At 50.3% G+C, this 12914-nt stretch overlaps 1 protein-coding gene across 3 annotated transcripts in view; it reads right to left on the bottom strand.

Annotated features, from left to right (window-relative positions):
• The window catches only part of IL17D (interleukin 17D), a 27477-nt gene extending 14563 nt beyond the window's left edge, over nt 1–12914 (bottom strand). Inside the window, exons 1-3 of one of the 3 annotated variants that reach the window (XM_082364973.1) lie at nt 9597–12914; nt 8853–9148; nt 8687–8778 (exon numbers count right to left, since the gene is read on the bottom strand). In XM_082364973.1, the coding sequence (XP_082221099.1) occupies nt 8687–8778; nt 8853–9148; nt 9597–9981 (773 nt within the window). In that variant the 5' untranslated portion in view covers nt 9982–12914. The remainder of the gene's footprint in view (nt 1–8686; nt 8779–8852; nt 9149–9596) is intronic. The other 2 variants (XM_082364974.1, XM_082364975.1) reach the window with 2 other exon arrangements.

Below are 12914 nucleotides of genomic sequence, written 5' to 3'. Positions count from 1 at the left end.
CGTGGGGCAACTAAGCCCGTGCGCCACAACTACTGAGCACACGTGCCTCCACTAAAGAGCCCTCGTGCCACAAACTACAGAGCCCATGCACTCTGGAACCTGCTCACCACAACTAGAGAGGAGAAAACTCACACACTACAACTAGAGAGAAGGCTGTGCACCACAACTAGAGAGAAGCTCACATACTGCGAGGAAAGATCACGCATGCCGCAACAAAGACCCGACGCAGCCAAAAATAAAAATTAATTAATTAATTAATTTTAAAAAAAGAATTAAAGAAAAAAACTATAACTATAAATGCCAGAGAGTGTGTGGAGAAAAGGGAACCCTCCTACACCATTGGTGGGAATGTAAATCGGTGCAGCCACTATGGAAAACAGTATGTAGGTTCCTTAAAAAACTAAAAACAGAGCTACCATATGATCCCACAATCCCACTCCTGGGCATATATCCAGAAGAAAACATAATTCAAAAAGATACATGCGGACTTACCTGGTGGCGCAGTGATTAAGAATCCACCTGCCAATGCAAGGGACATGGGTTTGAGCCCTGGTCCGAGAAGATCCCACATGCTGTGGAGCAACTAAGCCCGTGCACCACAACTACTGAGCCTGCATGCCTAGAGCCCATGCTCTGCAACAAGAGAAGCCACCACAATGAGAAGCCTGTGCACTGCAGCAAAGAGTAGACCCCGCTCACTGCAACTAGAGAAAGCCTGCACACAGCAATGAAGAGCCAACACAGCCAAAAAATAAAAATAAATAAATAAAATAAATTTTTAAAAAAAGGTCTACAAACAATAAATGCTGGAGAGTGTATGGAGAAAAGGGAACCCTCCTACACCATTGGTTAGAATGTAAATTGGTGTAGCCACTATGGAAAACAGTATGGAGGTTCCTCAGAAAACTAAAAATAGAGTTACCATATGATCCTGCAATCCCTCTCTTGGGCACATAACTGGAAAAGATGAAAACTCTAGGGACTTGCCTGGTGGCACAGTGGATAAGACTCCGCGCTCTCAATGCAGGGGGCCCAGGTTTGATCCCTGGTCAAGGGACTAGATCCCACATGCATGCCACAACTAAGAGTTCGCATGCCACAACTAAGGAGCCCACCTGCCACAACTAAGGAGACCGCGAGCCACAACTAAGGAGCTGGTGAGCTGCAACTAAGAAGCCTGACTGCCACAACTAAGACCAGGTGCAACCAAATAAATAAACATTTTTTTAAAAGATGAAAACTCTAATTCTAAAAGATACATGCACCCCAGTGTTCACAGCAGCACTATTCTCAATACCCAAGACATGGAAGCAACACAGATGTCCATCAACAGATAAATGGATCAAGAAGGTGTGATATATATACACAATAGAATATTACTCAGCCATAAAAGAATGAAATAATGCCATTTGCAGCAACATGGATGGACCTAGAGATAATCATACTAAGTGAAGTCAGACAGAGAAAGACAAATATCATATGATATCACTTATATGTGGAATCTAAAATGTGGTACAAATGAACTTATTTACAAAACAGAAACAGACTCACAGACATAGAAAACAAACTTGTGGTTACCAAAGGGGAAGGGGAGGAGGATTAATTAGGAGTTTGGGATTAGCAGATACAAACTACAATATATAAAATGGATAAACAAGGCCATACTGTATAGCACGGGGAACTATATTCAGTATCCTGTAATAAACCATGATGGAAAAGAATATAAAAAAGAATATATATACATATATGTGTGTATATACATAACTGAATCACTTTGCTCTACACCAGAAACTAACACAAAATTGTAAATAAGCTATAGTTCAATTAAAAAAAAATTTTTTTTAAACCAGTTCTAAGAGGGAAGTTTACGGCGATACACACTCAGGAAAACGAAAAATCTCAAATAAACAACCTAACCTTACACCTAAAGGAACTAGAAAAAGAACAAACAAAACCCAAAGTTAGTAGAAGGAAAGATATCATAAAGATCAGAGCAGAAATAAATGAAATACAGACAAAACAAAACCAATAAGATCAATGAAACTAGGTGCTGGTTCTATGAAAAGATAAACAAAGTTGATAAACCTTTATCCAGAGTCATCAAGAAAAAAGAGAGAGGGTCCAAATCAATAAAACCAAAAATGAAAAAGGAAAAGTTACAACTGATACCACAGAAGTACAAAGGATCATAAGAGATGACTATAAACAACTGTATGCCAATAAAATGGACAACCTAGAAGAAATGTACAAATTCCTAGAAGTGTACAATCTCCCAAAACTGAACCAGGAAGAAACAGAAAATATGAACAAAGCAATTACCAGTAATCAAACTGAATCAGTAATTGGAAAAAAAAAAAAAAAGAAAGAAAAAAACTCCCAACAAACAAAAGTCCAGAACCAGATGGCTTCATGGGTGAATTCTACCAAACATTTAGAGAAGAGTTGAAGAGTTGATTCCTATCCTTCTGAAACTATTCCAAAAAATCAGAGAGGAAGGAATGCATCTGAATTCATGCTATGATACCAAAACCAGACAAAGATATCACACAAAACAGAAAACTACAGGCCAATATCACTGATGAACACAGATGCAATAATCTCCAACAAGACATTAGCACATTGACTCCAATAATACATTAAAAGGACCAAACACCATGATCAAGTGGGATTTATCCCAGGGATGCAAGGATTTTTCAATATCCATAAATCAATCATTGGGATACACCACACTAACAAATTGAAGAATAAAAACCATTATGATCATCTCAATAGATGCAGGAGAAGCTTTTGACAAAATTCAACATCCATTTCTGATAAGAACTCTCCAGTAGTGGGTATAGAGGAAACATACCTTAACATCACAAAGGCCACATATGATAAGCCCACAGCTAACACCATACTCAATGCTGAAAAGCTGAAGGCATTTACTCTAAGATCAGAAAGAAGACAAGGATGCCCACCCTCACCACTTTTATTCCACATAATATTGTAAGTCCTAGCCAGAGCAATCAGACAAGAAATAAAAGGGATCCAAACTGGAAAAGAAGAAGTAAAACTTTCCCTGTTTGTAGCTGACATACTATAGGTATAAAATCCCAAAGACACCACCAGAAAACTACTACACCTCATCAATGAATTCAGTAAAGTTGCAAGATACAAAATTAATACACAGAAATATATTGCATTTCTATACACTAACAAGGAACTGGCAGAAACAGAAATTAAGGAATCAGTCCCACTTACCACATCATCAAAAAGAATACTTAGGAATAAATCTAAGGAGGTAGAAGACCTGTACTCGGAAAATGATGACACTGATGAAAGAAATTGAAGATGACACAGATGGAAAGATACACTGTGTTCATTGACTAGAAGGATTTATACTGTCAAAATGACCATACTACCCAAGGCAATCTACAGATTCAAAGCAATCCTTATCAAAACACCGATGACATTTTTCACAGAACTGGAACAAATAATTTTAAAATTTGAATGGAAACACAAAAGACCCTGAATAGTCAAACCAATCTTGAGAAAGAAGAACAGAGCTGGAAGAATCACACTCCCTGAGTTCAAACTATACTACAAAGCTACAGTAATCAAAATAGTATGGTACTGCCACAAAAACAGACACACAGATCACTGGAACCGAACAGAGAGCCCAGAAATAAACCCACACACTTATGGGCAATTAATCTATGACAAAGGAGGCAAGAATACATAGTGGAGAAATGACAGTCTCCTCAATAAGTGGTGTTTGGAAAACTGGACAGCTACATGTAAAAGAATGAAATTAGAACATTCTCTAACACCATATACAAAAGTAAACTCAAATGGATTAAAGGCCTAAACGTAAGATCGGACACCATAAAAGTCCTAGAGGAAAACATAAGCGAACACTCTCTGACGTAAATTGTAGCAATATTGTTTTCAATCTGTTTCCTAAGGCAAAGGAAACAAAAGCAAAAATAAACAAATTTAAAAGCTTTTGCACAGCAAAGGAAACTACTGACAAAAGACAATCTACTGAATGGAAAAAGATATTTGCAAGTGTTATGACCAATAAGGGGTTACCATCCAAAATATATAAACAACTCATACAACACAATATCAAAAAACAAAAAAACAAACCAATTAAAAAATGGGCAGAAGACTTGAATAGACATTTTTCCAAAGAAGATATACAGATGACCAACAGGCACATGAAAATATCCTCAACATTGTTAATCAGAGAAATGCAAATCAGAACCACAATGAGATATCACCTCATACCTGTCGGAATAGCTATCATCAAAAAGAACACAAATAACAAATGTTGGCGAGGATGTGGAGAAAAGGAAACCTTTGTGCACTGTTGGTGGGAATGTAAATTGGTGCAGCCACTGTGGAGAACAGTGTGAGGATTCCTCAAAACAAAACAAAACAAAAATAGAACTACCAGGGCTTCCCTGGTGGCGCAGTGGTTGAGAATCTGCTGCCAATGCAGGGGACACGGGTTCGAGCCCTGGTCTGGGAGGATCCCACATGCCGTGGAGCAACTGGGCCTGTGAGCCACAATTACTGAGCCTGCGCATCTGAAGCCTGTGCTCCGCAACAAGAGAGGCCGTGATAGTGAGAGACCGTGATAGTGAGAGGCCTGCGCACCGTGATGAAGAGTGGCCCCCGCTTGCCACAACTGGAGAAAGCCCTCTCACAGAAACAAAGACCCAACACAGCCATAAATAAATAAATTTTTTAAAAAAATGATGAAAATGGTAAATTAAAAAAAAAAAAAAAATAGAACTATCATATGATCCAGCAATTCCACTCCTGGGTATATATCCAAAAAAAAATGAAAACACTAATTCGGAAAGATACATGCAAGATATGGAAGCAATCTAAGTGTCCATCAACAGACAAATGATAAAGAAGACGTATATACATATAGAGTGGAATATTAGCCATAGAAAAAGAATGAAATTTTGCCACTTGCAGCATTGTGGATGAACCTGGAGGGTATTATGCTTAGTGAAATAATTCAGACAGAGAAAGACAAATACCATGTTGTCATTTGTATGTGGAATCTAAAAAAAGAATAAACATAACAAAACAGAAACAGACTGACACAGAGAACTAGTGGTTGGTTACCAATGGGGAGAGGAAAGGGGGAGGGGCAAAATAGGGATTTGAAATTGTCGTAGTTAATACATAACTTTCCTGCATAAAAGCTGTAACAGTCACACCCCCAGTGTATGGGAGACCCTTCCCCTCACACCGTGCCAGCTCGGCCAGATGGGTGCCCCCACCAAAAAAGCTCTCTCAGTACAGTGATTTTTTTTTTTTTTTTAAATAAGAGTTGGATTTCCTTTTTTTTTTTTTTTTTAATTTATTTTTGGCTGTGTTGGGTCTTTGTTGCTGCACAGGCTTTCTCTAGTTGCAGCGAGCAGGGGCTACTCTTCATCGTGGTGTGCGGGCCTCTCATTGCGGCGGCTTCTCCTGTTGCGGAGCACGGGCTCTAGGTGCGTGGGCTTCAGTAGTTGTGACACACAGGCTTAGTTGCTCCGCGGCATGTGGGATCTTCACAGACCAGGGCTCGAACCCCTGTGCCCTGCATTGGCAGGTAGATTCTTAACCACTGCACCACCAGGGAAGCCCCTTTAATATTCATTTAGTTGGCTGCACCGGGTCTTAGTTCCGGCACTCAGGATCTTCGTTGCGGCATGCAGGATCTAGTTCCCCAACCAGGGATAGAACCCGGGCCCCCTGCATTAAGAGCGTGGAGTCTTAACCACTGGACCACCAGGGAAGTGCCAGTACAGTTTAAATACGCCTGAGGGCGAGGTCTGTCCTTTCAGAGTTGGGGTCATGTGACTTCCCTCCATGGGGACTGACCACGGCCTCTATCTTCCTTTCATCGGGTCTTTTTTTTTTTTTTTTTTTTTAACTTTTATTGGAGTACAGTTGCTTTACAATGTTGTTAGTTTCCACTGTACAGCAAAGTGAATCAGCTATACATATATATATATCCCCTTTTTTGGATTTCCTTCCCATTTAGGTCACCACAGAGCACCGAGTAGAGTTCCCTGAGCTATACAGTAGGTTCTCATTACTTATCTATTTTATACATAGTATCAATAGTGTGTATATGTCAATCCCAGTCTCCCAATTCATCCCACCCCCTCTTCCCCCCTTGGTATCCATACCTTTGTTCTCTACATCTGTGTCTCTATTTCTGTTTTGTAAATAAGATCATCTATACCAATTCATTGGGCCTGTTTCTTGGTTTGTAGGAGCTCTTCATGAAACAAGCCCTTTGTCACATGGGTTGCAAGTATTTTTTCCCAGTTTGCCCTTGTATTTTTTTTTCCAATTTTGCCAAGAAGAAATGGCAGATAATTATGTAATTAAATTTATCACTCTCCTCTTTAATGACTTTGGGGGCCTGTGAGCTACTAAATAGGCCTTCTCCACTCAAGAGTATAAATATAATTGACTGCGTTTTTATGTGTTTTTGTGGTTTTACTTTTCACGTTTAAGTCTGAATCATCTGGAACTTATTTCCATACAAGAGTGAGATCCAACTATATCTTTTCAGCTAGTTACCCAGTCCCAACGCTATTTATCGAATGATCCATCTCTCCCCTAAAGAGAAGGAAAACCACTTTATACTCCAAATTTCTATTTTAAAGCTTAGCTTACCCAGCTGAAGTGGTCCTTTCTGTGCCTTTCAGGTTTGACATGCAGTCCATTTCCCCATCCATCTTTAAAAGTTCTGTCTGTAGCCTTAAATACCACTTCTGAGTCTGAACTGACACAGCACAGGTGAGGCCGCTCTACCGCCCGCGATCCCGCCCAGCAGTAACGTCTAAGCACACCACTTAGAAGAGGCTCCTGGATGCCACGTGTATTGCTTTTTCTAATCTTCCCAGAAACTCGGGAGGTGGGGAGGTGATCCGAGGTCAGGGCGCAGGGCGGGGTCTCCCGGCAGCACCGGCTTCAGCGGCCAGCCACCTGCAGTCCCGGCCCGTGCCCATCCTGGAAACCATCCTTCCCGCAGAGCGTGGAGCCATCGGGCCTCCCCGTGCTCACCGAGGGACAAGCTCACGAGGCTCGAAATGTCCGAAAAACGACGCAGGCGTAGCTCCTGGCCCAGGCCCGCGAGGGGCAAAGGCTCCCCAGGCAGAACCACGCGATGCTGGGTTCCTGACAGCCACCTGCCCCGGCCGCGCCCTGCTCCCTCCGCTCTGGGGTCTTTCCTGGGGAGACACAGGCGTCAGTGGCAGCAACGTGCACGAGCAGCTCAACTCCACGACGCGGAGCTCTCGAGCTGACAACTCCGGGTCTGTGCTCCAGCCCCGACCTCTCGCGAGACCACACCTCCGCCCGCGTGCTCTCAGGGGCGGACCTGCGCAGCCCAGCACTGAACTCGTTTCCTCCACGCAGCCTGCTCGTCCTGTTGCTAAAATACGTCAACCACCCAAGCCAGACGCGTGGCAGACGCGCCCAACAGGAGGTCCTGAGTAACAGTTACTCTGCTGCCTCGTGGTCCTCATGGTCCACGGGCCTCGGCCTGGCCTGGGAGGAGAGCGTAGTCTGTTGTTCCGGGATGCCACCTCGCACGTCAAGGGTGTGACATGAGGCTAGAAAGAGAGGGCGGGACAACAACCCACCCTTTGGGGCCCTGGGAATGGTGGGGAGAAAGAGGAAAAGGCGGAGACGAAGCACCAGCGTGAATGGCCGACAGGTGTGTCTCGAGGGCACCAGCCACAAGCGGGAAGAGCGAGCACGCGGGGCGGAGGGGGCTGGGCGCCACGGCAGGCGGGGGAGGTCTTCGCATGTCCCCGCACAGCCCACCGTGGGGACTGGGACGCTGGCGGCCCCTCCGTCCCACACGGAACCATCCTCCACTAAATCCTGTCCCTTTTTCTTTAAGCAGTGCCATTCAAATTGGTCCTGGTCTCACCTCTCCCACCATCCTAGCTGCGTGTGTCCAGTTTTCCCCCCTCAGGGACAGCTTCCCGAAACACGAAACACGAGTGGCTGTATGGCTTCCTGGATCGAAAAAACACCCTCAAGGATAAATGTCAACCTTGCAAACACTGCTAAGGGCAAACCCAGGCCTGCGCTCCCCGCCCCCCACCCCCCTGGCCTGAGCTCCTCACTCCCTTCCTTTCCTCCGGGTCACCCCGTCCCTTTCCCGAGGCTGTGGCAGTGAGGGATCCCACCTTCTCCAGCCTGACTGGGAGCCCCTCGGGACGGTGACACTCCGCAGCGACAGCAGGGATGGAAGCGGACGGCCATACGTGCGCTGAGGACGCTCCAGCCACACTGTGCCCTGCCTGCACGCCACTGCTTTCCTGCGAGATGACCTCTCCCCCAGCGACCGTGGAATGACGCCCGTCCTCCAGCGTGCTCGATGCCCCCCGTCCTCCCCCTGCCCCCGCTTAAACCACCGCACACTTAACTCCTCGTGTCCAATCACGTCCCGCCTCGTTTGCTCCCAATGACCGCCACCCCCCCTCCTGTCGACCACAGGCTTGACGGGCTCGGAGGGTCCAAGGCCAGCAGCACCTGGACCAGCACAGGCGCCCGAGAAACGTCCGCAAGACCCCACGTCAGACCCCGCACAGGCCTCCTGCGCAGAGTCCTCTAACAATCAACGAAAGCTCCCCGGGCTCGGCCGCGTGGACCCCACTTAACCACGTACCTAGCAAGGCGCAGGTGCTCGAGAAACGGGCGTCTGAAAGACCGGAACGGTGAACGGAGGACGCGGGTCCCTCGGAGGGAGCTGCCCGGCCTCTGCGGGAAGGAGCCGCTGACGGTCCGGCGCCCCCCGCGCCCCCCCCCCCGCGCCCCCCGGCGCGCCCGCTCACCTGTAGGCCCAGGGCGACACGCTGCGCAGGTTGGTGGGCGGCCGGAAGCGGCGGTCGGCGGGCCTGCCCCCGGCCGGGCAGCTGGCGTTGCGCGCCTGCTCGCGCGGGCCCAGCTGCAGCGTGTGGTGGAAGGCGCCGAGCACGCCGGCCGCCAGCCGCCCGTACAGCTGCTCCAGGAGCTCCTCGGGCCGGTCCGCGCAGCCCCGCGCCCGCGGCGGCCGCCGGCCCGCCCTCGGGGCGCCCCCCGCCCGGCCCGGCGACAGCGCCAGCAGAACGCCGGCCACCAGCGCCCAGACCTGCGGGACAGGCCGCGCTCAGCGCCGCGCGGAGGAGGGGCCCGCGCCCCGCCCCGCGCCCCCGCCCCCGCCCCCAGGGCCCCGCCCCACGCCCCCCGCCCCGCGCCCCCGCCCGGAGGATGGGTGCTGACCACGCCGGCCCCCGCGCGCCCTCCCCGCCCGCGCGCCGCCCGCGGGCACCCCGGGGCCCTCCCCCGCGGCGGCCCGCTCGCCCCCCGCCGCCGCCGCCCCGAGCCGGGGTCCGCGTGGGCCGCGGGTGCGCGGTGCGCGTGTGCGTGTGCCGGCCGGGCTGCTGCGCCGCGGGCTGCGAGTGCCTGTGACGGCGCCCGGGCCCCTCGGCGGCCCCCGCGTGTCCGGGGCGCGCGGGCCCCACGAGGCGGCCCGGGACGGACGGCGGCGGCCCCCGGCGCCCGGGGGCCGAGACGCGGCCGCTGCGCCGCGCACTCACCGGTGGCCCCAGCATCGCCCCGAAGTGGCTCCGGTGGTCGCGGAGGCGCGGACACGTCCCGAGCGGAGCCGCGCGGCGCTGAGCGGAAGGAGGCGCCTCGGCTGGAAGGGAAGTTGGCCGGGTCCGGCCGCCGCGACGAGCCTCCCGGACGAAGGCGCCGCGGGAGCGGGAAGGGCACCCGGAGAGGCGCGCGCGGGGCCTGGAAGCAGCTTCTTCGCCACGACTTCCTCTGAGGGACTGGAGATGGAGAGCGTTCCGAACGGGGGGCGGGGGCGCTTCTCCTTCCCCCAGACACCAGGAAGCGGTCCCTCTCTGCCCCCCTAGCACCTCCGAAATCCAAGCACCATTCTACCCAGCTTGCACTTTTATGGCTGGAACTGGGCATCCTTGGACGCTACAGGGTCGGGAACTCCTGCTTCGTGATGCCGGGACTGTAAGCGCGCGCAGTCATGTAAAATAAGCCTAATACTTTGTAAATAAAGAAAATATACTTACACGAGGGAATTCTATTTCAAGAACCAAAGCAGACGTGCTCGTTCGTTCATTCTGTAAATGAATGCTTAATGCTTTTTAGGTGAAGGGCTAGTGAATACGGTCATTTTACGGCAGTCATACTTGGCCAATAAAAAAAGATTGATAACAGCTGAAAGGTTTTCGAAGGTATAGAAAATACATAATTTATGGTTCCCTAAATGCTTTCCAGCTTTGGTATTTGACTGCCTTGTAAATCATTGGTTAAGCTACATTTCAGTTATGCTGTGTAGAAAAACAACACTTTTGTATGCCTTGAATATTCTATAACTGAAGAGTTTAGGAATTGTCCTATTTACTGCTCAAAATCCCACAGAAATCTCCAATTTAAGCCATTTAAGCTATTTACAGCTTGGCGAGTAAACGTTTGTTTTTAGGTTACAAAACTTTTTTTCTGATTAGTAGATAAATTGTGTTCTTTCTGGTAAAATGGGAATAAACATATCAATACACAAACACATACTGTTTTTTTAAATTTGGTAGAAGTGTGGGACTCCTTTAGGAGACAGCAGTTTCATCCTTTGAAAAGTAAGGCGATACAGCGCCAGACCGCTCATTCTGTATATTATTCAACAAAATATCTTCTACTGTCTGATAACATGGCAACTTCCCTCTCCTCCCCTGTTACTTGGAAACGGAAGTATTTACTTCCCAACACTTTCCATTTTATATAAGATCATAAACTACTGAAAATGCTTGCCCACTTGATAGAACATAAAATTCGTTTTTGTGATGCTAAGCAGAGTTGAGAAATTGTCTTCTCAACAGGTGCAAAATGTCTGTAGTCAATTCCCCTCAAACCTGAACATATTTATGAACGTGTGAAATAAACATGCTCATAGTTAAATCCAACATCAAGACGAGTGAGAAAAGGCAACAAAATACTCAAAAGCAGCCTCGTCATGTTCCCTTGGAAGCTAACTCTTCTACAGTGTTCTCCGCTGAAGGTGCCACGGTCCCCGACCTCACGAGAGCCGTTCCTCGCCCAGCCCCTGGACCGCTCAGCCCCCCAGCGCCAGGCCGGCTGTAGCTCCCTGGCATGGGAGCCGGGTAGGGGTGGCTGCATCCACTTACCTTCCTGGGTTAACTGACGGATCCAAGCCTCCTTCCCTCCTCCGAAGATCAGGTCTCCCCACCACGAGTTGTCTATCTGTCGTCTTCTCGGGCAGCACCTGGAGGTCCCACCACGTCGGCACCTCATTCCCGCACCTTTAACACCTGTGGAGGAGCCACCCAAGACCCGGCCTCGAACTGGCTACCCCAGCTCCACCTGCTTTCCCCCATCACGTCTCAACTCTGGAAGCCTGTGCTCACCCACCGCGACCCCTGCGATCATTACTGGTAACGGCTCCCCGTCCGTCCGAGTGTGAGTGGCCCCCGACACCAGCACCTTCTCTCCGCACCTGTCCTGTAGTTGTCTGACCTCGTCTGCTGGCCCTGCCTTTTCACCAGCCACCCCACTCGAGCCCTAGTTTCCCTTCTCGTCTGGGAGTTGGTGGTTCGACGCGATCGCCACGCCCCTGCAAATACCCTGGTCCCTTGTTCCTTTTTCGCTCTGTGACATTTGCCTGGAACAACCCCTCTCTGTTCCGTTCATACGGCTGGGCGTGCGCCGCATCTCAGATGGCCATTCCACACACGGGCCTGTCACACCTTCCGAGTTGTATTCTTCTCCGAGATGATTAACTTCCGTCTCCCTCCTCGGATCTCTCCTCCCCACCTCTCGCCCGGGCTCTGAACGCGAACGCACGTCGCTTAGCCCTGCTGCTCGCAGCCCTCCTGACTCGCAGCGCACGATTTGTTCGCCGCTTTCCCGGGGCCCTAGCGTGGCGGCACTGGCGCCCACCGCAGAAAGGCAACACCGGCCGCCGTTCAGCGCCTCCGCCACAGAGGCTGCCATCGCGCTTTCTTCTCTTCCTCACCACCCGCACGCAGGCCGCCCGCCCGCCCCAGCCAACCCCCTCCGGGCGGCGGGCCCGCTGCTCCGGAGGTTAGACCACAGCACATCACGCGCCCTCCCCGAGCGAAACCTGCCAAGGGCGCCTCCGCTGTTACCGGCAGCGTGAAGCCTCAGGCGGCGCTGGGCTCCACGAGGCCCGCCCCTGCCCCGGGCCCGGGCCCTTCACGCTCCCGCCCACCGGCGCCCAGCACCGCCCCCCCCCCCCCCCCCCGCGACGCTCGCGGGCGCTCCTCCTGCCGCGGGCACTGCTGCCCTCGAGGCACCTTCCTGCTGCTGCCACAAATGCCCCTGGAGGGCTTTCCCAGCTCACCTCCTCCACCACCGTCACTCCCCGTGACACTCCTCCATTTCACTACCTTCGCCGCCCTTAACAACACCCAAAGCCCATTAAAAAAATACATTGTCTGTCTCCCCCCGCCAGAATTTACGCTCTTTGAGGGCAGGGTCTTGCTGTCTTGGTCACGACCTTAGCCTCAGAATCTCGCACACACTAGCCGTTTAGTGTATTTGGTGAACGCCTGCCCCCTTAGATCTTAACCTTTTCTGTGAGCAGGGAAAGTGCTCTGATTTTGGTGTTTGCTCTCCCGCACCTAACAGAAGTGTGCACGCCGTGGAAACAATGTAAAATGAGGTGGGGGGTCCGTCCTCTCTCGTGAAGTGTTACAGACCAGCCACGTCTCCCGACTGCACATCACTGCACTCCTCTGGACGGTACCCGCCAGCCAGACATACCGTAAGAAGGATGAACGCAGTCCTGGCTTCGACCCCGCACCCCGCGTTTCAACGGGAAGCACAACTCGAGGCTGCCGGCGCTTGGGGATGCAGGG

This window comes from Balaenoptera borealis, assembly GCF_965194805.1.
Source record: "Balaenoptera borealis genome assembly, chromosome: 18".
NCBI classification, from domain to species: domain Eukaryota; kingdom Metazoa; phylum Chordata; class Mammalia; order Artiodactyla; family Balaenopteridae; genus Balaenoptera; species Balaenoptera borealis.
The sequence above is the reverse complement of the archived record's forward strand: the minus strand, read 5'-3'. Positions and strand labels throughout refer to the sequence as shown.